General features: G+C 36.8%; 1 protein-coding gene across 1 annotated transcript; it reads right to left on the bottom strand.

Annotated features, from left to right (window-relative positions):
- Positions 1 to 828: 828 nt before the first annotated feature.
- Positions 829 to 25,687, bottom strand: pla2g4ab (phospholipase A2, group IVAb (cytosolic, calcium-dependent)). The gene is made up of 19 exons (XM_055048589.1): positions 25,358 to 25,687; positions 22,145 to 22,253; positions 20,343 to 20,424; positions 19,768 to 19,916; positions 19,417 to 19,530; positions 19,074 to 19,111; positions 18,570 to 18,714; positions 16,461 to 16,597; positions 15,610 to 15,829; positions 15,147 to 15,261; positions 11,605 to 11,742; positions 11,431 to 11,520; positions 9,771 to 9,836; positions 8,010 to 8,140; positions 7,824 to 7,935; positions 6,083 to 6,267; positions 5,819 to 6,008; positions 4,928 to 5,085; positions 829 to 3,186 (listed from the first exon to the last, which is right to left on the bottom strand). Exons 2-19 carry the CDS (start codon positions 22,160 to 22,162, stop codon positions 3,034 to 3,036), a joined length of 2,241 nt encoding a protein of 746 aa, XP_054904564.1. The 5' UTR covers positions 22,163 to 22,253; positions 25,358 to 25,687; the 3' UTR covers positions 829 to 3,033.

Genomic DNA, 25,687 nt, shown 5'->3' on the forward strand with positions numbered 1-25,687 from the left:
GTTTGCATATGATACTGATGCAAAAGCTGGACTGGACTCTGCAGCATGACAGTGATTTAAAACCAGTTCACCCACTGAGCTGATGAATGGAATCTCATCAGCTCCTCTGGGACGACTTGAAACGAGTTAAACATGCAAGAAACTCTTCGTTCATCTTAGAGCAGAAACTGCAGAGCGGACAGGTTTTCTCAAACTGATGTAGTTATTAACCCTTGCTATTAATAAGTATCATAACTAACATACATCTTTGTTCATGCATTTTGCGACTGAGGTTTAGGGCCTCTGAAGAAAATAATTGACTCTTTTCCTCAGAATTCTGACTTTTTTTAGTGGTCATAATCCTCTTCCATATATTTTGTTTAAACATGAAAACAGTGTGAATTTTTGGTATTTACCTTTTCAGTGAACACTTAATTAAATAAATAACATCCTCTTTAGAGTACTTAATTTTGTAACAAGTATTCACTCCCGCTCTAAAGTTTGGAACCTCCGTCCTTCTTCTGGCTTGCTATCCAAGCTACAATGCAGGTTTTAAATAGGGCAGAAGTTTGGAAATGGTTTCCCCATTGATATAAATTCAATGAAACAAAACAGCAAATCCTAATCCAGTGACATGCCACTCAAATTCTGCATGAACAAAGTTTAAGGCATTTATAAGCTCAGTCTAAATATTTGCTGGACCATGTGACTGTTGATGTTAGTGATGTGACATGAAAGAAAACAAAACAAAAGGAAACTGAACTTAATGGGAGTCTGCAGAATTACTATTTCACAGGGATTCTCACGGATGTCAAATATTTTAATAGAAAACATCATGAGACGAAACGGTTCTCTCAATTTTTTTAACCATTCTTTAACACAAACACAACAGCTAAGCATGACACAGACAATTATAATACAGTTGAATGATCACAGGAGCAGGACTGGTCATATCTCAAATCAAAGAACTGACCGTTCAGTTTGTTACATGTAAACGTTGTCAACAAAAATAACGTTTTTCTCACAATAAAAGCTCCGAAAAACCAAAACAGAACAACTTCAACCCAGAAGATTCCACTGATTCATTGTCTTTTTCGCAGGCTGTTGAGAACGGTGAATAAAGCAGCATGAAAAAGCCAGAAGTTTTTGTTTAAACAAACAAACAGAAAGAAATAATGAGATTAAGATATTTTTAATACGAACGTTTTACTCAAACTGTCATTATTTTCCATCTGGAGTTTATTAAGAAGAAATATTGAGCATAAATATATTTTTATAAATATTTGTGGCCATTGGATAGACAGAACTAGTCTAAAATAATCCCAATAATGCTCTATAGTAGCAAGATAAATACACAAATGAATAAGTTTCCAGTATAAAGACCTTAAAGGGTTTTCTGTGATTAAAAAGTTCAAAGTTGGTTGCAACTCATTTAGTGCTTTCCACCAAAAGAGTTGCAGATGTAATTACAGCAGTTGGTATTTCAACAAAATATCTAATTAGGTGGGGTGAATTAAAATACACAGCAAAGTATTCCAATTGTACCTTTACTTTTTGTCTTTCTCTAATATGAAAAACCAAATAAAATACACTGAAATTTTTCCATCCTAATCCTTCAAGGCGGCGTGTAGACCTCGGAAAATGTTTAATCTTTGCTATGAATCTATGAGATGGTGAATGAGTGATTTTCCCAAAAGGTCTTTTTTTTTTTTTTAAGAACACACACTTTTAAAAACATAAATAAAACTAAAAGAAAGACACAAATTGGTAAAAAAATAAATATTCCCTGATCACACAACCCTAAAGCATGACTCTTCCCTTTATCTCAGATTGTTTCCAAACAGCCATGGTCGAAACACGAATGCAGAGCGCTTGGAAATGCTTCAGTAAAAAATTCCTCCCCTCTGTGTTTGCAGCCTTTCAGGCCCCTGCAGGCGAAGGTGTAGTGTGTCAGATTCCAGGCCTTTACTGCTGCAGGTGTAGGTGTAGTGTGTAAAATTCCACATGGTCTTGTTGAATACAGGGCCGTCGCTCTAAGAGATGTGAGCAGACACTTGTAACTGCATACACCACTCCACCCACACTGGATTCCAAAGTCTAAAGCATCCAGAAGCCAAGTTTTGTTTTTTGGAGCCAGTGATTATCAAGGAAAGTTTGCATTTTGGACCAAACCCGTCAGGTGAATAAACACATATTTACACTAAAACCAAAATGTTAACGGAAGAGAGTGAGCAGCTGTTGCTATGGTAGTGGGTTTTGTTTTTTCCAAAATGACAGCTTTAATTTGACACTCCCTTCCGGGCAGCAGGGAGTGCTCCTGCTACGTAGGTGGGTAAACATCCTTAAGATGTTTAAAACATCCAGAGGGGGTGCAGGTTGCGTGTTCAGGAGCTACCATCAAACACAAACAAAAGTTATGAGCTCCCCATCCATGTCTTTAAACAAGCTTACAAGTTAAGACAGGCGATGTAATGAAAAAATATTTTTAAAAAGTGCATGCTCTACAGCCACACATTGAGTTTGTGAAGAGTTCAGCCCACAAAAACGCCAAATGTGGCTTCATAAGGTAATTTGACAGTGGAATTTATGAGCAACGGGATGCCAAAATATTTTTCTGGAAAGATGCAAATGAGGCTCAAAGGGACGCATCATAAGTTATTGGCAGAAAAATCAGATGAGTAAAATGATTTGACAAAGACGAGTCAAAAAATAAAAAAGCGACAAAAAGATCTTCCTAACAACACTGTTGACTGCAGTTGAAGCCATAAAATTGCAGGGGGGTGTGAAATAATTATCAGCCGTCTGTGTTTTTTTCAGAAATCACATGTGAACATAAAACCAGATGAGAATGCTGTTGCAGTGGAGTCCAATCCCAAGGTTTTCATCAGAGATTTTCCACACAAAACGTCACTTTTCTCAGGTCTTGTCTCTGAATTACATCAAGTCATCCTGCAGATCAGGACAGGAGCATTTTCCTAAAGTTAAACACTTAACTTTAAGGCAAAATCACCAAAAACTAGAAGAAGTCTCTTTATTCAAAGTCTTTTCCTAGAACTACTGGCCATCCTTTTCAAGGTGTTTCCAGGGATTTGAATCAGGATTTCTTTTGGAAAGCTTCTTTTTAGGGATGTTGCTGAGGAGGAAGGACTGGCTTGAGGGAATCTCCTTCCGTTTCACAATACAATCCTTGATGGCCTCTTTAATAACCTGCAACACAAAGCACAAATAGAAAAATTAAATACAAATTACAGTGACACAGAACACCCAAAAGAAAGGGGCAATTCGTGTAATATATAGACTTATATAAAGTTACAGCTGCTAAAAACATTTGGCTGGCTCTAAAATGTTTTCCCATATGTTAGTGCTTAACTTTCCATATTTATTTATTAGAGTCTAGACATTTAGGAAGCAAGGAGATATTTTTATTTCTTCAGTCATATGCTACTTTTAACAATAAAATAACAAAACCAAATTGAAATAATCAGAAAGTTGACATGTTTTTATTTTCTGTGATTGTTCTGTCCCCTTATTTTGAATAAATATAAAGCTTTGGTTAAGTTTCTTGCCATTTTCCCTCGGAGCCAATCTGTCCTCCAGATGTTCAGGTAATCACTCCCTCCCTGGCTACGCTAACCTTTAGCCATCACCTGTTTTAATGCTTTAGCTCTTCACCAGCTCTCTTTTTGTATTTGCCCATATTACACAAGAATCTGCTACGATCTCTGACTCCATGACAAATCATATGAGGTGCATCACAATGCAGAAAAACAGCAGCAGCATATTTGTCCTTGTGCTCGACAGCACGAGGACAAATATGCAAACATCAAAGTGCACCTTTTTTCAAGTACAAATCACTGCTGGGTAAACATAGTGGTCCTTAATTTGTTTTCTAAATTTGGCAGAAATTGTGTTGGGTTTTTTTTTTTGGACGTTGGTCGGAGAATAACCTTCATAATGTTCTCACAGTTAAAGCTTTTGTTTCTCTAGGGAGTTTACAAACTGTATTATGTTCACTGACTTATTTTCACATGAATTTAAAATTTTTAGCTCATAGCTGTGTTTTCTTTCTGTGAAATAGAGGGACTTTCTTCTTAAATAAAGGTGAAAGCAATGGATTTTTCACCAAGTTTAATCTGACGCTGGTTTGTACAATTGCTTAATGAAGCTCCTGAAATTTCATCCATTTACAAACTCAGCGTGTAAAGTGATGGTTTGTAACTATATTACTGGACAAGCCTGAACAAGCATCAGTCGTTCGTAGGGATTACGAGGAGAAAACCCCTTTTTTAAAAAGTGCATGGTGCAATGACGTGGTATTATAAACTTGTGTCGAAATACATTGCAAGACTCCTGAAAAAATGCTGTCAAAACACCCTATTCTAGAAAGACAGATTTTACTGGTCTTGAAATGTTTGGCTATAATGTAATAATAATATAATATAAATAAGATAGATTCTGTCAAAAACAGAGGATAATCATTTGGGTTTTTATCAATAAGTAAAAACCGTTGTGCATATTCTGCGTACCATTACATGCCTGCACTCTTTAGATTCCTTTTCACTAAATAATGTTGGCAAGAGAAAAATGACTACTACCAGAGGAAACTGTATGGATGGAATAAAATCTCTAGTGAACCATGAATCATCACTCGTGATTCAAATGGATTAGGCTAAGTGAGAGCATTCCTCTGAAAGCAAATCAAAACATGCGTGAGCCAGACTTCCTTTGTAATTCTTAAAGTTTTTGATGTTGCCCAATAATATACCAAGGAATCCAAAGCTTCCTATCTGACAGAACTGAATAAAGATAGATGAACAAGGCTGAATCACTCTCCAATCCCTTCGTGACCTTATGTTCTTACACATTGCAAAATTTACTGCCGACATCGTAATTGGTTCTTGTTGCGGAAATTTCATTTGTGCCAGTCTTGCAACATCACCAAGCTGACCTCGAGGTTGTTGAGGGTGTTGAACTCCATCAGGTCATGAAGTCGGGTGAAAGCCTCATTGGAGTACTGGAAGTTGAAAGTTGAAAATGGCGACTCCGGGTCATCAAAGATGTCGAAATCAGCCAACTCCTTCTCCTTCTCAGTCTCCCTGGGAACCCCTGTGGGCAGATCAAACATGAGCAGAAAGTGAAATAAAGAATCTCACTTCCTGACACAAATGCAGTTTTAGCAAATGTAGTCCATGTTGAATTATATTGGAACCGTTATGAGTTTTATTCCAACTTTCTACTAAGGCGCCCACATGCAGGTCAAAAGTTAGAAAGTGCAGACGCTGGAATTTCATTTACGGTTTCATTTCCTCAGATGTCTTTGGCTTTGAGAGCAAAACCAAAATGTTTGGTATAATATAAACAGGCTTTGAAAGTCGGTGGGCAGATGACTAACAGGAACGCAAAGAGACATGAATGGAAAGAAGGAGATTCTGTGTCTTTGCATGGCTCCTCGTGTGGTTTGTTTCTATAAACAGCCCTCCCACTACACTGAAGGATTCCCCAGCTGCACCTGGATCCTACAGGAGCCATATATTACCGGGGTGAGTCATATTTGCATGTGTCCATTTGCACCAATTCCTCCTAGAAACTCCCATGACCTTCAGCAGATGGTTTCCTTTTGGGGCCCTCAGATAAAGCGTGTAACTTTTGGGAAAAACATGAAGCACATTCTGCTGCTAACTGATTCTGATTACGTTCCCACATTCTTTTCACATCAAAAGTCCTCACATTTCCAAAGACAAACTTACTATTTGCACTGACAGTAAATTAGTGTAACCATGAGTGTTGGAACATTGACCCTTCCAGCTCTGTGAACGTCTCTACACATGCTCACACTCACCGGGCGCTTTGAATGTCCTGAAGTTAATGTTGACCAGGACAAAGTGGATCACAGTTGGGCAATTCCTTTCCCCCTTACTGGGTTTGAAGACATAGCATTCCTTCAGACCCTCACGATCAAACACTTTTGGGTCAATCTTAGGGAACGGGAGCTTGTTCATTCTGGCCCACTTTTCTGCTAACAGCAGCTCCTGTGGGACAGTTTTACTAATTAGATTATGTTTTTGTTGAGTTTTGATTTCAGTGGATTTAAGAGGCTTCGAACCTTGAATGGAGGACTGGAATCGCTCGGTCGAGCAGAAAAATCAAATGAGATGATGAGGTCAACGCCGCGTTGCGGCCGTAGGATGAGTGGGTAGGGAAGGTTGTAGGTCAGGCCGCTGTCTACCACATGGATCTTCTTACTCTTCACGTCCAGAGGTTCATAAATACGGTCAAATTCATCTGGGTCTGCAAAAACACAAAGAATGACGTAACTACATGTATTTTATTCCATCTAACCCATCCCTGGATTAGATGGAATAAAAGAGAGTTGAAAAAAACCCAATCTGTGTCATCTGAGTGACACAGATTGTGGAAATGGTGACTAAACAATACAAGAATGATAATAGATGCAGAGAATGTTGTTCTGTGACATCTAGTTCAAGTTCAAGCAAAGCTTCACAGAAAATAAAATTATGTTTGCTATTAGCCACAACTTGTCACCTAAACATGCTGGATCCTGACTCATGACATCATAGAACTTGTCTAAAGACAAATGGTTTCCAAAGATAATATCACTGAAGAAAAAAACTGGATAATGTCACGTAACCTAATCGAAGCCACAGTTTTTCCAAACGCTAATCATGAGGACATGATTAGTTTTTGTCAGTTGTCAGTTGTGTGCGTCATTCCAGATGTCTTTGTTCATCACCTTATTTGCCTCTATGGAGGTTTATTCTGTTGGCTTTACTATGTACTGCTTAATGTGTAAATTATGTAATCCGAACTTTTTTCTGGGCAATTTTCTGATTTTCTGGGCAAATTTTAAAAAGTTGCAACGTTCACACTTGAAGCCACAAGCTTGCTGCATTGAGTACGGGGTCGAGATGCTTTAAAGTTTTATTGATTATGTACTTTATGCTTTCTCTGACTTTAAATGTAATCATTAAGATTGTGATTTTTGTAACAACCAAAAATCTAAATTCTCCATGCCTTTTTTTTTTTATCACAACTTCATAAGCAGGATGATTACACTAAACACACAACCAGAGCTAGAATGAACCATAGACCAAAAAATACTTATATGTTTGACTGGCCGAATCAAAACTTTGGAGACTGGAGATTCAATCAATACTTACTTTCCAGTTGGACTGAGTTTGATGTATTTTGTAATGTCTTTAGGTCTGCACTCTAAGTCTAAAACTGTACATTTTTCTTAAGTCTAAAATTTCAAAAAGAAAAAAAAAACAAACATTTAAGTTTTTGGCTTTAATCTGATAAAATGTGAACAATTTAATGGTTTTTGGAAGGCTCTTTTATAGCTTTATGTTATTAAACTACAGCTTGTATTTTAATAGCATAAAGCCTTTATGGTGGCATGTCAAAACGCCATGTAGTAATAGTGGATAAAATTAACCAATAATGTGGTATATATTGTACAAAAGTTTCAAATCTGGAGTGATATAAAGAAAACAGTCAAATAAAAACTATATACACACAACTTATCACCATGAAAAATATTGTCAAACTGCAGATAAAATCTAATTCCATTAAAAAAAATTATCATTTGAATCACTAGAAACTAAAACAATATAAAACAATGGTCCAGTGCACAAGGAGATCAAAGACAGAAAACAGTGAACAAAACTTTGACTTCTGAATTATTCTGGTTGCATCAGAATTTAATCTCTAGGTAGATTAAGAAGAAATGATGAAAGTGTCATGAATCATAGTTAAAACTGTAAAACGATCGTGCACCATCTTGATATTAAGAGTGAACAGTGAATCTTTTTTTTTTTTCTTACCTGTTACAGCGTCCACTTCCTCTTCAGGTGTCAGCAGAGGACACCGCATTTCCGTTAGGGGAGAGTAGGGCATGTTGGTGTTCAGATTCAAGCCCAGCATGAAGTTATGCACCTGGTGAGGTGATGAAAGGAGATTTTAGACAAAGAAAAAGCAGACTGACCTGCGTTGACTTTTAAGTAGCGCACCTTTCCAGCTCGACCCTCTCTTGTATTGAACAGGGCAGAGTCACTAAAGAGCGAAGTGAACATCCTCTGAACCCAGCTGGCCTGAGCGGTGCGGCTGTACTCCTCCTCTGCTTCTTGGTTTTCTGTTCCACCTAAAACCAAAATAGAACAACAATCATCATCACCTGCGCAAATCATTGAAAACAAGGTCGACGATTTGTAAATGTCGACCTTGTTCAAAACAGACGCATTTGATGTACCTTTTCATTTCCATTTTTTATTTTTTTTTATTTTCTCCAGATATTAACTGTTGGTGTTAGAAACTCCTTTCTTTAAACTTCTGAGAGACCCGTAAACTTTCAATAAATCTTTTAAATGGTAGTAATAATTATTAATAACAAGTATTCAGTTCCTTAATTATAAAATGTTCCCATTTAGTGGAATTTAGTACTTTTAGAATTGGTGTCTTAAAAGTACCAAAGCTAATGATTCAATTATCTTTTAGGTAATTAAATCAATTCGGCTTAGCATGATTAACAATACATTTATTTTTCATTATGTTAATTACGGCTGCACAGTGGTGCAGTTGGTAGCATGGTTGCCTTGCAGCAAGTAAGTTGAGTTTTAGTTACTTGGAAAATAACTAAAACATTCTGGATACTGGCCACTAATCATTTCCTCTTAATAATTCTCTACAAATGCAACGTTATTTGTGTTATAACAAATAAAAGAACGGTGAGATAATTATTGATTATGGTCGATAATCTTATCATGGTTAGATTTCAAACATTGTCAACTCTTTAGTCAATCTTTCTCTCTTACAGAAATAGAGAGAAGCCAAACCTGAACAAATCAGGCAAATATATAACAAGTCAATAACTTTTTAAATCTTTAAAAATCTGTTGATTTTATGTGTTTTTTCTCATGCGTTTCCTCCCTGTTAATGCATATTCCTTAACAGTTGTATCTATGCATAAGAAAAGTCCAATTCTGAGGAAATTTGAGATTAAATAATTCACAAAAGTTTAGACAACAGTTTCTAAAGAGATTTGAACCAAGACCAAGAATTTGGTGAAAATTTTTGTCATGCAAGAAAGTTGTCGATGCCAATAGAAGAAGTTTCATTTAAACTTTTAAATACAGAATATGTGCGCACTGGTCAGAAGACTCTAAAATTAAATGGTTTTATTACCTATATGCAAAATGCGTGTACAACAGTTTTACACTGAACAGACTTCCCACAGTGGAACATGATAGTGACACCGTCATGCTTTTGTTAAAGCTGGTTACGGTTGACCGTCAGAAATTGTTTGAAAATACAAAGTTTTAAATTTCATCTAAATTTAGAAAACTCTGACACACCTTCTAAGGCGTATGCACACATTGGAACATGAATTGGTTATTTGTTACTTAGAGTTGTGTAGCTTTAAAAAGAGAAACTTTAGACTTCTTCACATGCAGGAACAGAGTTCATTTGAAACCAAAGTCTTTCTTTTTTTTGACACACCCTTTTTTTTCAATCATGTCTCTCTCTTTGTCTTTTTTTTCTATTTATAGCTTTTTTCAGTAAAAGTCTAGTTTTTTTAATCACAATGGACAGCTTTTCAACAGTCTAAGTGAAACATTCATTAATCAGCAGAGCCTCTTAAGCAAAATGGCTTTTCTCATGCAGCTGTCACGCCAGCTGATGCAAATGGAAACTTTGCTTCAAACACATCAGTGTGACAATTATTCTCAGTAAATCAACTGTGCATTAAATCCTTTGTGTCTTTCTCAGCTTACCTTTTCTGGGTTCATCGTCATTGTCAAGGCTGTCTTCTCCAACAATGTGCTGGGGTTTGATCTGCTCTGTAAGATGCACAAAACAACTCTTCACTCTGCAAGTACTTAAACAAGTTTATTTTAAGTTTTGAAGTTAACCTGATATCCTGTGAGAACTACTCCAGATAAACCAACATTCTTAAACTATGTGAATCTTTTCGCACATATTTGTGCAACTCATTGTCACAGTCTGTCTGTATCACTAAACGCCACCACATACAAAAGTATTCAATCAAAGGAAAAGATAATGAGCTGTCATGGAGTTAATATCTCCCCTCACAACTGGGTTGTCACCGGTACCCAAAATGCATTTTTTAAGAAGCTCTTTTAAGGTGTGAGATGAAGCATTAGGACTAAAAATAATCTCAGGATGCATTTATGACAGATAAAAGGATCTCAGGCATGCAGTGACTTCCATTTCAGTGTGAGGATGTTCCATGGAAACTGTTTTCAATCAGATGTCATCTGATTGAAAACAAAAAGAAAGCAAAAAAGAAAGCTGCCATCAAGAACTAACACAAGTGACCCATGACTAAAAGTGCAGATTTCTGATTCTGTTTACACAGATTTCAACATTTACAAACTAATCTAAAACACTCTTGCAATCACAACCTGAATATTTTAACTAATCCTATACATTATATTTAGTTAGTAAAATTCTGTCATGAACTTTGAACCAAATGCCTTGTTTTGCTTTTTATATTCAGTTAATTTTTTAGATTTAAGATTACTTGCAGTTTGCTGGTGTTTTGTGTTGTTAAGTTATTATCTGCAGACTTTATCGTTATCGTTCTCTTTCTATCTTCTTGTTACTTGCCTTCCTTCACAGCTGTTCCCAGTTTCTAATCAACCACCAACTTGTTGTTCAGTAATCACCTCCCATGCATATACGTCTCTTTGTCAGATCAGTGGTTTCTTGTTCTGTAATATTTGGATTCATACCTACAGTTTTGTCTTTGGATCTTGCTCTTCACCATTTTATGACAAATTCAGAATCATTTTGTTCCACATTACTTTTGTCACTGAGATCTCAATTTATTTTAGCAACGCTAAATAAACAGTAAAACTCTTAGATGTAGCTGTAGCAGACGGATATTAAAAATTTCTCTCAGGTAATTTTGATGATTAAATTATTTAAATAAGGCAAAAAATTGGGATGTAATCTGCTTTTCAACTTTGATTGTGCAATTTTTTCTACCATGTTTTTCTCATCTCATTTTTTCAATTAAATCATAAAATTTTATTTCTTGAAAAACCATTGCTCTGTGTGTAATTAATCTAAATATGTGATCAGCTGTTTGCATTTATTTGCTGAAATAAATTTTCCTTTTTAATTCTCTCATTCATTGAGGTTCACCTGCAACATTTATTTTAATTTATTTACCTTCATCTGTGTAAGTATTCCGTTTTGCAATTTTTGTAAAGTGAGGAATTTTTTGAAATGTCTTTGTTTCAATGGATCAGCCTTCACTGTAATATTTGCACACAAAAAAATCTATTATAAGAAACTTTGATTAGTCAATCTATTTTCCCATTCATCAATCATTTGTTTATTTTTAAATTTCAACATTTTCTTCTTCAGTTTGTTTCCAAAAAAGGAGAAAACAGAACAATAGATTACCTAACTCCTCCTCCATGGTGCTGCCTCCGGCTGTGTCCTTGACTCCCAGCACTCGGTTGAACAAAATGGAGAAGGCACTTCCCCATACGCCTGCCACACAGAAACATGCTGAGTCAGGATTGAACAGCTGACGGCACCCAAATCAAGACGTCCGGTTGAAATTGTCATCCTTACCCATCAGGAAATGAAGAGGGTTCTCTTCGTACTTCTTCACAACTGTTCCCATGAAGAACTTGCTTCCAAACAGGCCGGGCGTCATGAAGGTGCCGTACTTTGCCATTCCGATTTCATACGGGGTGAACTCCACCCAATCTGGAGGTTGGAATGAGAGTTAATGTGAAAAATTCTTACTCATCAAATAATATCAAACACCTAATTATTATAGAGAGATAATGTAAGTACTATAAAGAGAGGTATCCACTTTAGACGTAATAAAATTTGTTTTTGGCCTCCCCTTTTGGTACAGCTACCAAATATAGTCGCCTCATAAACAGTTTGTGGAGGGATTCAGTACTTTTGTTATTTAACCACGTCGGTTTTGAGCAGCAAAACCATCTGAGGCTGTGTTCACGCAGCAGGGGAATGAGACCCACAGGTTGAACTTCTGTCAACTTTTCACCCCCAATAATATCTGATCTGTGCCACTTCCAAACGTTTGTGGTAATGTCAGCAAATCCACGCATAAACAATTGATAAAAATGATCATTATGAACTTATTAAAGAAGTCTGTGTCAGTGAAGCGCACTGCGCATCCACACAGATTTCACTAAGGAAATTGCAATCACAAAAAATCCATTAATATTAGTTAAGAAGAACTGACATCTTTATTATCTGAGAAAATAAAGTACTTCATCTACCAAAAAACAACAACAACAGACATCAAGCTGTCAACCTTTCATCAGGGCTATTTGTGTAGTTTCTGACAAAACAGAATGAAAGTAAACGGCTTCGCCCAACCATGAGTAATATAATTTATATCTTCTGAATAACCGGCTCTAAAAATAACTGAAATCCTGCCAGGGTATGTGAACGTGTGAGCGTAAACATTCCTGAGTTTGTAGAGACAAGAACACATTTCAAACATTACGAACCGCATCAACGAAACTAAACTGCTTCACGGCTGGACGACGGGAGAAATGTCATTTTCACACTAGCACTGCAATGGTTGCAACGTTTGTCATCGAGATAGTTTTTCTTTTTTAACTGTTAGGTACCGCTGCGGTGTGATAAGAAAAGAGAAACGTGTAATTCCAGATTGGGTACAGGTTTTGCGTCATCTTGGTAAATACGTTTCGAAGTGGCTCTTCACAATAGTACCTTTTCATCAACAGCAAGAGAGGGAATACCTTTCTCCGGGTCAGTTTTCTCACAGAGGCTATTGTGAGAGCAGAGCCCTGTGCACATTTATGATAAACAGACACCCAGTGGATCAAACTCAAGGGAAATTTCTCAGTAAATCGGCCCACAGTGGAATATCTCCTCACATGATTGTGGGTAACCCCTTCTCGAAACATTTGCATATCTGATCTATATGCGAATACATAAACGTAGCAGGAGGATAGAAAATGTTAAAGTATATTTAACTGTCAATTAAGGGAAATTCTGGTGCTTCTGTGACGTCAAATATACTTTCAGAGACGTAAGTCTATTTACTGTAAATTTAAACATGTAGAAATTCAAAAGGAACATTTTAAAAAGTTATTCAGGATGTTAAAGTTCAGGTTCAGTGAAGCTCAGCTGATAACGACACTTAGGCGAACGATAAAACGTTGTGATGCGATTAACTACCAAGATTTTACACTAAGTTGACCGCATTGCTCAGTCTATGCTTTCCTTTCTTAGATTATGTTTTTGAAAGGAAAAAAAAAATAATCTTAAATGTCAATGTGAGGTTATGTAGTCTTTTTTACATTTGTCTTCATGGCTCTATTTCTTTTATTAGTGTTACATCTTGTAGTTGCAATAGCATTTTGTAAGCTCCTTTTGTAGTTCCTGTTTTAATTTGGTAGTTTCTGTTGTTGCAAACAGCTTTACTTCCCCCGATCTGCTCCTCTCTAATTGTGCTGATTGGTTTTTCCCGTGTTGAGTCAATCCCAATCTATTCCTGACAGCTGCCTTCTAGACCCTGAAGGTTTGCATTTAGTTGTGAATTAGATTCTACATGACAGATTTAAAGACCCTCCTACTGTCTTATCGGCTTCCCAGAGCCTTCTTATGCACTGAAAACCTTAAGTCTTATGTTTCTTTTCATGTTTTGCTTTTTGCCTGTTTCACAAGCTGTTTTATTTCTTTATTTATTGCACACAGGTTTAAAAAAAAACAAGAGAACAAACAATCAGTGGGACAGAGATATAAAACAATGCAGACCATAAGAACCAAACGTCTAAATCAGTGATTAAACCTTTCAGAACAATTACAATGTGCAAAATCTTAAAAATGTCCAGACAATTTAAAACAATTAGGACAAAAGTTAGGAGATTTGTGTCGTATTAAAATCAGAAAAAATAATTCAAAAAATTGAAACAATTAGGAGATTAACTGCATCTCCCTAAGTTATTTTTTGGGTAAATCATTTCCAAAAACAACTACATAAACTACCTTTGTTTGTGAAAAATTATCCTTAAGTGTTTGAATGCAAAAACATATTTTTATGAGCATCGGCATCGGAGGAAGGTGTGTGCAGCCAAGAAATGGAAACGCTCATTTATAAAAGCAATCAAACAGAAGTGGTTAATACTCTGTGTTCAGTAAAAGCTCATGGTTTCTACTGACTTTAAAGACAAGTTTACCTGCTACATGCTGAACTGCAAGAACGTTTGCTGCTTTTTCCCTCCCTCGCACTTTTTGATTAGTTTTTATAAATCATGGCTGTTTGCTGTCAAACACCCCTACATGGAATTAAGTGTAAATCAATCTGTCAAGTTTCTCCCTCTTTACAAAGAGTGCCCGGTTACTTATCTCCTTTTAGCAACACTGGAACATTTGTAGTCAAACAGCAATTAAAACAACATTTTTTTATCACTACAAAGTGAAATAAAAAGATTGGCGGTGAAATTGAGTCAGAAAAATGACGTTTATAAACTGGAACTCCTCATGTTGCACTCTGTGAAAGTTAAAATGAATAGGAGACAATAAAATCTTAAAATACCAACTTTTAATTAATGTTGTAGCTCCATGTCTTTGTTTTATTTTTTACAGATGTCTTAATATATTTAAAATCCAATAAAAGTTAAACTAAACCCTGGTTCTCAAACATGGCACTGGACCGGTCGACGCACACAAACACACACACTCATTGATGAGGACAATTTTTGTCTTAATGAACTGACCTCCAACTAAAGATGAAATGAGTTAAGAAGCAGCAGTTTAGTCCTTAGTTATTTCTCTTTTTTAAAGTTTTAACTGCAGCTGGTGTGGCCTCAGTAACCATACAGCTCACACCAACAAAGAGGAAGTGTTGTGTTATATGGGACAAACCTAGAACAACCACAAACTGGTGCTTAAGATAGTTCCTTTATTTAGCTCAGCTAATGTTTTCTGTAACTGCAGAATTAAATGAACGCTGAACACATCAAACCACATCCTGTTACTAGGAATATGCTTTGGCTGCTTATTTTGCATGTAGTCTCACTGAACATGTGTATACACATTATTCATGCAAATACAGAATCTGCTAGAGAGATGAGCTTTCAACATAAAACAAGAATACAAATTACCTGCAAACATGAGCTCTGAAACATCTGGTTTGACGTGTAGACATGTGAAGAGAGGTAGAGGGCTCTGGGACTGGTTTATTTTCTCCTGGATGTCACTTAGCTTGATATCCATTCTCTGAATAAATGGAATGTTTTAATCAATTCATGCGCACTAACATTCCTAACATCTAAGGAATAATAATTACATTCCCCAAACTACAGTTTGTAACTTTTATATGAAAATGTTTGTTTTTTTTATATATATATATATTAAAACTGTTTCTGTGTTGTGACAGTTTGATATGAGACAGATAATCTGTGAAAAAAAATATATTTGCCCTCTCTCAATGCTAACTGTAGAGATACACAATCAACCAATGTTTCTTTTAAAGAAAATAAACATTCAGTAGTTGAGTTAGACTAAAACAGGGGAATTCACTGGCTTTCATGAGTAAAATAAATAGTAGCTGTATGTGGCTCCTACCGCAGGTATAAGAGTTTCTCCTATGAGCATGCCGAATACATCGGTAAACGTAACTGGCTGCCCTGATGCTTTTTTGGTCCACAGGGCCTGGATGTAGTTGGTGATGTGCTGGGGCAGCAGCCTGAGAGGATTGCTGCTGACTCTTTTCATCAGTTCTCTGTTGATGTCTTTCGGACCCTTGTTTGGAAAGTCGGGGTGGGAGTAGAGAGTAGACATGTACCTGGAGAGAGAAAGTGGAAGAACGATAGAAAGAGGTGGTTTCAAATTACAATTACAGAATAAATAAGTATAAATAAGTCATTTTTGCTGTGGTACAACCACAAACATTTTTATTTTTTGGAGGGATTTTATGTGAGTCATGTTCGAAGTTTTTAAGTTTTTTTTCCCCATTGCCTTTCCATTTCTGACTCTGACGTGTTTCGATCTTTCTACTGAAGAGAAGCATTTCCACTGAGCAGTTACTGAATTTCGCTGCTACTAATGTGTTCTGACTGATGTGTTTAGTATCAGTTAAGGTTTTCTCTCCCATAAATGGTCGATTTATGGAGGGCATGCAACTAAATCTCTCAACTGACCTCTGAAGCTCTGCAACTCCTCCAGATTTGTTTGGTCTCTAGACTGTATTTTATATAAAAAGTTTGAACTCCATGAATCCTTTTCCTGCCACTCTCCAAATATGCACTGCTTTGTGTTGGTATATCACATAAAATCCCCCCAAAATACACTGAAGTTTATGATTGTAGTGAAGTGACAAAGTAAGAGAAAAGAAAATACGAATAAATAAAGAAAAGGCAAAGAAACAAGCATGATAAAAGCGAGACATGAAGAAATCAGAGCAGGTTAACACGTACCACGTGGATCCAGAGAGCCCTGCAATATATGTGGCACAGTCCAAGACCCCAGACTCAAACAGGGCCTTCATCACTCCAGAAAACCCAACCATTGCCCGAAACCCCCCGCCTGAACCTGCGATGGCTATCACTGGAACCTGGAACAGGCGAGCAAATTTATGAGAGGAAGAAATATGTGCTTAACAGCATCATTGTAACCTACAGGCTTCAAAAACAGTGAATTCAATCTGGATTATGCTTCCAGCTTTGGTCAATTCCCTTTGCACAGCTTGGATGCCGAGCTAGTTACATCATGCCTTTGCAGCAGTCTCTTCCCCAGCTATTTCCTAATTCTTATTGTGCAACAAGTTCCCAGCCTGTAAAATCCATAATTTCTGAATACTTCCACAGTCAGGCCACAAAGGGATTTGGGAGGACAGCCTTCACAGTAAAAGACTGTAACCGGATACCTCATCTTTCCATAACTTCTCGTACAATGAGGACAGAGAACGTCTGGCTGGAGCTTATCGCCAGCTAGCAAAGGCACCACGCCAAAACACCTCTGGCGGGAAAGGAAGCTAAACTAAATGCATGGGAGAAAAGGTTGGAGTTTTGCGTCAGAGACTTCCAGTTCATGTCAGCAAGTCTGATTGTAATGTCTACAGGCAACAGACCTTAACGCAAAAGGACTGTTTTTCCTTTGGTAATTTTTTTTTAATAACCTTTCCTGGAGCCAAAGATAAGCGGGAATGTGGAGCAGAGCAAATACTGCTGCAAGCACACAGCAGACAATCACTACTTTATAAAACAGAATAAACTCAGCAGAGATGATGTAGAAATGTAGGAAATATCATGTTGTTTCATGTCAGTGGCAGGTTAATGTAATGCATTATGAAAACAGTTTCAGAGCCAATATCAACCTTTCCTGTTTTTCAGGTTATCGGTGAGGTGACAGGATAAACGTTAGCTTACCTTTCTGACAAAAACAAAAAGAAAAAACAAAACAAAAAAAACAAGTTTTGATTTGGCATTGAGCTGACTGTGAACCAGATCAAAATGCTTCCTTGTTATGGGTCACCGACCAAAATAAAGCTTTATGCTTTTTGTTGAGAGAATCAACACTGAACAAGCTATTGTTTGATGTTAATTTTTTTATAAATTATTACAGAATTTCTAATTATTTTATCACCAGCAGACCAACTCCTGATGATGTTTTAACCGAATGGCAGCCATATTGTTTCTGTTTCTTCCCATACCATGTGAGAGTTTCATTATACCTCATAAACGTTTGGTTTTTTTCAGACTGAAAGCACAAAATTCAATATGAATAACCCCAATTCGATTCCAGGAACCAAACTAAAGTGGTAAATAAGTGGGGGAAAATTATGTTTTCAAACTTTTCCTTCATTTATTAACATCTACAGGACATGGTAACATATGTGTACGTACTCAGCCCCCCTGTTTCAACCAGGGGGGCCATAGATGTAAATAATCTAAATATTTGTACCCATTCTTTGGCAAATAGCTCAGTCAAAATGGATGGAAAGCTTTTGTAAAAATCCCTTTCTAACCACCGTTAGATCTGGACTTTGACTAGGTCATTCAAACACATAAATTTGGTTTGATTTAAATCATCCATTGCAACTAAAGAAAAGGGTCTGAAAAACAAATGTAAGTTAAACCCAATCCAGACATTATTTTAATGAATTAAATTGAAAAATACTTCAGGTTTCTCATAAAATGACATGCAATGAATTTTGATGTAATGTGATAAAAAGTTGATAAAGTTCAAAGGGTTGGATACTTTTGCAAGACTCTGTAAAACACCTCATGGTGTCGTGTGTGTGTTGTTATTTAAGCACTAATTAATTGAGAAAACAACATAGAAGTTGTACATGTGAAGTGTAAGCATTGTTTACCTTTTTAATTCAAGTAAGAACATAAATGTGGCCATTTAAAATGTATTACGAATGACACAAAAAAGTGTGTTAAAGTCATTACATTCCTGCCTATTTCTAGGTTGGAGTATAAAGTGAGTAAAACCGAGAACTTAAGCTGGTTGAACCGGCAGAAACAAGCTGTCGGTTCCATTGTAAATGTAAAAAAATGTCTCTGCGTTTCTGCACTCACCTCCTCCGGAGAGCTGGGGAGGAAGCAAGGCTTCTCCATGTCGAGGAGCTTTTTAATGCCGAGCATCACTCTTTCTCTGCGGGTCTGTCGAAACTCCTTCTCTTTATCACACAAGGCCAGGCTGAACCTCAGGTCCAGGTTTGTGCTGACGATGCAGAAAATAGGTTTCACTAAATTGGTGACTCATCTTGAGGTGGTTAGAGAATAGATTCTACCAACAGGATGATCAAAACTGATCTTTTTGGTCAGATAAGATCTGCTGTTAGGTGGTCTGCTGTGAAACTCACCTACAAACTCTTTTATTATCACTCACCTTCATTCAATGACTAAACTTTTCTGAAACATTTCATTGAATGCAATTACGGGAAGGAATCAGCTGCAGACTGATTGACTCATTTACTTTAGAATCAGACTAGCTGCTTAACAATGTGACAACACCTTCATTAGCCAATATTACTTATGAAATTCAACTAAATAACATTTAATTTTGATTTGAAAACATACCAGATTTCCACCATCATCTCCAAGTGGACTTTGGTTGCCTGTAAAATTAAACATTATGTGGTTATTTAAGTGTGACGGAGGCCACAGCAGGAAACAAACTATCCAAATGGAAAAAGATGTTGGCACACAACACAAACATGTAAAGATATCATCATTCATGACATTATTTAACTGAGGCTTTCCTGACATGCGTCTGAAGCGCTCATTTCTGCAGTAATGCACATTTACATAATTCATTTGGTAGTCATTTGCGAGAATTCAAATCATGAAAAAAGATTTTCCAACAACATTTGCCATTCAAGCATAAAAATATCAGGACGTATAAAAAAAGTGACAGCCTTACTTTTCCAAATTTGAAAATTTCCAGCTTTTTCTGGCCCACTTTGAGCTTGGTGATGTCGAAGGACGCCGTCCCGAGTGTCTCGTCCATAACATAGTTGGCATCCATTAATGTCAGCTGATTGGAATAAACAGTAGAGTTTATGGAGTGGAACATTTTAATGGCAATGTGTGAATATTATGTTTAGCTTCACTAAGATTAAATTAAACCACCAAAAAACATTTTGAGTCATAGTCCAGTTTTATAGTCGCAGTGGTACTGTCATACTTCATAATAACACAAGCTGTGTCTGTTGCATCATGACTCAGGCCCCCTCTGCAGAACCAGAACTGGACTTTCAAATGCAAATCTCACCTCCAACACATTCCTCTGACTGGGGTCTAAAATGAAATGAAAAGTCTCATTCCACTTTGGGTTGATGTCGTTGTCTATGTGCTTCGTCCTCTTCCTGCTTTCCGGAGCAGTTGGGATGAACAGCTCCACATATGGATCTGGAGTATCCACTAAACACAGATTGGGTAGATTTACTAACTGATCAGATCTAACTTGGCAGAAAGAAACTCCTTTGTGTCATTTGGAAATCAGAAATATGAGCAAACATATTTATAAGTATAAAGTTCCTCAAGGCTCTATCCTGGGGTCACTTTTATTTAATATTGACATGCTCCCCATTACCCAGATTATGGATTATTGCAACATCTCTTGTTATCCTTATGCTACATTGTTGCATCATCTCACAACCATCTTGTCTTACCAAATAAATACAGTGTAAATGATACAACCTCTTGCCTAAATAGCATTTCAGACACCATTAATATTTCTAGTACATTTTAATAAATATGAATACAAAAATCAACTTCTCTACTCAAAACAATGAATCCCTGGAGCATTCAGATTCATCATTGTTTAAAATGCACTTAAATACTTACGCAGGTCACCAAGCGCTCCTTTGGTAACACTTTCAGCACGAACGACAGTCACAGTGAATTTGTGAGAGACTTGATGTTCCACCTACAACACAGTTTATATTTAGTTCAAAGCAACTTTACTATTCTGTGTGAGAGAACTTGTGAAACTGGTGTAGAGAAAATGATAAGAGATCTTCATGAGAAAGTCGGTTGTGAAATGAGTTTGGCATGACAGCTGTTAGAAACCCATTGTGAAACGTTTTGCTTTGTGCCACTTTGATTGAAAACGTGTGCATTTACTATATAATTAAAGACGACATGTATTTTTTTTTATTTCCAGGGTTGTGCACATTAGTTATAGACCAATACATGCAGCTAAACAACTTCCATTTTCTTTTTTTTTTTAATTCCTAACTACAGACGTATTTCCAGCACTTCTGGCACATTCCGTCCTTTTATTGTTTTTTGGAAGATGATGACTTTCAGGGTGCGACCAACTTACTTCGACAGTAATTAATGACGGCAAAAGCTATTATGGCTGGACGCAGTCAACGATACTGACAATGACATTCAAAAATGCTTTGATTTGGACATCTCTCCTGGAAACACAAACATTGTTTGGTTGATAAAAAAAAGTCATAAAGTTGACGACTCATTGAGGCAAAAAAAGAAAGCATAGATTAAAGTTTGCTGGACTTGAATGGAAGGTTTTAAGTTTGTGCAAAATGACAGAAAATTACGTTTCAAGTTGTTTCTACTCTGAATAGTTGTGAGCTTGACTTCAACTTTTTGTTTCTCCGAAGTTGGATCATAGTGATCGACAGCTGCCTTCCTCAGGCAACATATTTGTTTCTTGTACAGTAATATACTCCTCAGTGCAAAAAAATAACTTTTCCTAGGATTACAGTAATAATTATTGCTTCATATATTTCTAAAAAAAAGAATACTCTATTTGATTGTGTTGGCAACACTCCAGTTTAAACAGAATCCACCCGGCTGTATTCACAACCTGAGAATGTTATAACCATTTATCAAACTATCACAATAAGACAGACAGCAGGTGCTGACTCACAGCTCAACATCAAACATCACTTATTTCTTTGGTATGATCAGTGATAGGCATGGCATGTATCTATTTCTGTCTATGACACATTAAATTGCAAAATATAAGATTTTAGAAGATTAATTTTTTCTAGTTTATTTTGTTTGTTTGGTCTTTGTCCTTACAACAATTTTGATAGATTAGAAATAGATTGTGTTAACTGCACCTAAACTGTGGACGTCATCCATTCTATTAAAAAAATAGAACGTGTGTTTCTCTTCGTCTGTTGCTGACACCTTGTTACATCCAGAGTCATTTTTAGGTGACAAATATGACAACAACCTTACAGAAAACAATTACCTGAGTGTCATCTGGATATCATTTTGCTCCTAAAGGTCATTTTAGTTAAATTTTTGTATTCTTGAACAGATGTCAATTGAAACAAGTGATGCAGAGGTTTGGGCCTGATAGTTTTTTCAGCCTGGACCACAGTTTTTTTATTTATAAGCTAAGGAAGGTAATCTCCAACAAGTTTCTTTAATATTTTTCCTTAAAAGTCAAAATGCCAGTGAAATGTTACAGATGGTGTTATAAAGTCTTTGATTGCTGCCCATTTGTTTTTAATAAAACCAATTGGATCGTCAGGAATATTTTTGCTCACAGATTTTGGTTTTAGTATCCAGATATCATGAAACACTGAGGTATTTTCACATCTTTCCATGGAAGTCTCATTCTTTTTCGCCTCATTTATGCCAGAAATATCACACCATTCCATACTCACAATTATATTGTTAGCCATTGCAATGTTTGAAGAGTGATTCTCAGAAAAGCCCTCGACGTGATGCAAACTTTGACTCAGAGCATCTCAGTCAAACCCTGATGCAGTTGGCCTGAAACAACAACAGAAGAAGCTGATTTAGATGAAGTTCGGATTTTTTTTCCTAGAACTACAGCAAACAAAACTTTATTAAGATGAACTTTATTTTAGGTCAGCAGTCAACAATAATAAGGAGTCAACCTTGGAAAAAAAAATCTATGCAGCTTCTTTTTGAAGGTATGAGTTTTGAGTCCAACACCAAATAAAAGGACAAGAAAAAGATTATCTCTATTCATCAAGGCAACGTCCCAAAACTTTCTCATTTTTACTAAACTGAAAATGAAAAGGGAATCAGAAATATATTATTTGCTCACCTACTGACAAACTGGAATTGGAATTTTCATACATTTAATAAACAAAAAATATATATTTTTAAATGCATCTGCAATAAGTTTCAGTGATGGACAACTGGTCGGTGCGTTGATGGATTACCCATCAGCACACAGAGTGATGATGAAGCCTCCATGCAGACAGATTCCAGGCTGGGATTTGAACCCAAGACCTTCGTAGTAAAAGGGAAAAGTTTTAACAACTCCTCCAGTGTGCAGCTCAGAGCCGTCATTACATCTTTACATCTTTTCAGGGCCAAGAGGAAGTGTGCTGAGCCAATAAGTAGTGATAAGACAACCAGACCAAAAGCAAATGTGTGTATGAATGTGTGTGTTTTATACATCTTTATGTTCTTTATATGACAAGTTAGAGTACAAAAAAAGAATCAAAATGTGAGTCTGTGTAGTCCAAAGTTCTTTAATATTAAGTGTTTTGTCTTTGCTTTAAGACCTTGAAATGTGTGGCATGTATTAAATACTCAGCTCCTCTGAATATTAATTAGTTCACTGCATTTACAGGGACATGTTTTATGTGCATATCTATACCACCAGAATTCTTGCTCACTCATCTTTGCAGAAAGTTCAGTCTTCATCAGATTGGATGAAATCTCTTAAAGCATAAAAGTTCAAGGATTGACAACAAATTTCCAACTGGTTTTAGGCCTGAACTTGAACTGGGACATTCTAACATGCAGCTAAATGCTTTGTGGCCCCTGGACTGATTTTGTGTGGCCCCTGAATGACACAAATGAATCCCACCAGTACATGTGGTTGATGCAGATGAAGACATTTTTTTATCCAATAAGGACAAAACTACAGAAGTGAAAGTTTTCTCATAAAAATGTGAACTTCAACACAAAGTATTTATCTTTTAAGGTCCAGGCTTTTGTGCTTTCTCTTTAATGTGATGGTAAATAGGACCACATTGATCCATTGATTTGCATGCAAATGCAGACTTTAGTGGACCAAAGTCTGCTTTAATTTACAGTATTAAAGCTTTTCTCAAATAAAGATTGACCTAAATTATGTTTTTATTTGTAATAATCGACACAATCTGTTAAATTGGTAAAGTGAATGCCTTTCTTCCAATAAAGCAAACATGCGAAACCCTTTCGAAGCTTTGAATCTACAATGAATTAGATTTTATCACAGAAAAAAAACATTTTTTCTCTGCTTTATTAAAATATGTGTTTAGATTGTTGTTGTGCAGAAAACTTGTGATTTTAGTTCATTAAATGTTTTTTGGGTGTTTTTTTTTACCTGTGATGCCTTGAGTTGCCAGTTTTGACCCACGTTATAAAATGTTTTGACACCCTGCTCTAAACATCCCAGTGTGACTGACTGAATGTTTAGGATCATTTTCCACAGAAGGATGAACTTCCTACCTGGTTTTCTGGATATAGCTCCATTCATCTTCCCTGTCCCTGTTGAAGGAAAGCATCCCCACAGCATGATGCTGCCATCATTATGTTTTAGTGTTGACGGTGGGTATTTTGTTTGTTTGTTTTGGTGTGTTAAGTGAGATGGACAGGATTCGTTTTTTGACCAACAAAATATATACAGTTGTAGTTATATAGTTATCTCGCCCAAATATTTCACTACTTGAGCAATAGATTTCTGCAGCTCCCCCAGAGCAACCAGAATTCATGGTTGTTTCTCTGTTTAGCAAGATGTTATGTTGTTTTATCACATTAAATGCAATAAAATCCACTAAAATTTGTGGTTGCAACATCAAGTCGAGGGGCCTGGATACTTTCTGAAGACTCATTGAGAATCAACAATGTTGTGACATTGTGTCCTGTGTCACATAACCGGCAGTAAAAAATGTAGCTGGGTGTATATTTGCAAAAGAGACAACAAGGTGATTATTTTTAGCCCCCATAAATGTTTTCACTCTTTAGAAATTTGCATGAATGTTGCGCAAATGTGCATGTGCGGCGCAAATAACACAGCTGAAGTTCATTGAGTTTTTTTTTTTCAGTTGCTCGTCTAAGCGTGCTATCATCAAGTAGACAGAGAGCACGTAGAGGGTCTCTGCGTTCACTGCAGCCGTCACGTACTTAGCTTCAACTTGTGGCGGTGCCAGCTCTGCTCGCTGGCTGCCCCGGGTCAGCGGCGCACAATGAGCGCACACAGGCGGCCAAAATAGCTCCACGGACGGGCCCCGCGGCACCAACATTTTCATAAAGTACAGCAAGCTGCCACGATGCAAAGCAGCTGCAGCAGTTCAAACTTTAGCAGACACAGAAAGCTTCCTCGTTTTGCTGCAAATACTCTGAGACATTAAAACAACTAAAAGCATGAATCAGTGAATCAGTAAGAAGAACCTTTACTGTGAGAAAACTTTCCATTCGGCACCAACAATTGCTTTGGCCTGATTCTTTGGAGACGCACTGACAGCATTATGGCTGTGCACGTTTATTGATTTGAATCAATTGGTTTTGATCATGCAAAATGAAGCAGATGACGGTGAGAGCAACACATTAAACTACATGCTCACTCTTATTAACTTATGCGCTACAAGTGTACAGCAAGAAGCTATGTTTACAATAATCTGTCAAATGTACGTGTTGGAACAGACATTAATGAACTGGACTTTTAAAATGCACTTTAATGTACGTAAATAATGTATTTTCAGCTTCCTTATTCTATGTGAGCGTCCACTGCGTTAACCCTACAAAAGCAGGCTCCAGCAGTAGTTCATGGACACACTTTCACAAATCTGTCCGATTTTCTATCACAAAAGGCGCGACATGGTTTGCAGATAAAGAAGGGAACAGAAACGTACCTGAACGAGATCGCGTTTCAATTTATAAATCCATTTGAACGTGTCATGTTGAACGAGCATAATCGTAGTGCAAGAATGAAGATGGAGGAGGAGGCGCTTCTCGGCACCCGGTAGTCGGCGAAGAGTTCAGCGGCCAAACTAAACAGATAAAACTGAGTTGGATGAAGAAGGGGGAAAATTCAAAAGGAAAAAGTGACTTTTGTCAAAGTAAACGGTGTGAAAATCCCACAGAAAAAAGTAAGAAGTTGACTCAGCAGGAAAACGGTGCTAGTAACTCCTCCCACAGATCCTTTCCAAATGCGCTCCAGCGTAATTTCCTCCACACTTGGG

This window comes from Poeciliopsis prolifica, unplaced genomic scaffold (genome assembly GCF_027474105.1).
Source record: "Poeciliopsis prolifica strain line A6 unplaced genomic scaffold, Auburn_PproV2 SCAFFOLD002, whole genome shotgun sequence".
Taxonomy (NCBI): domain Eukaryota; kingdom Metazoa; phylum Chordata; class Actinopteri; order Cyprinodontiformes; family Poeciliidae; genus Poeciliopsis; species Poeciliopsis prolifica.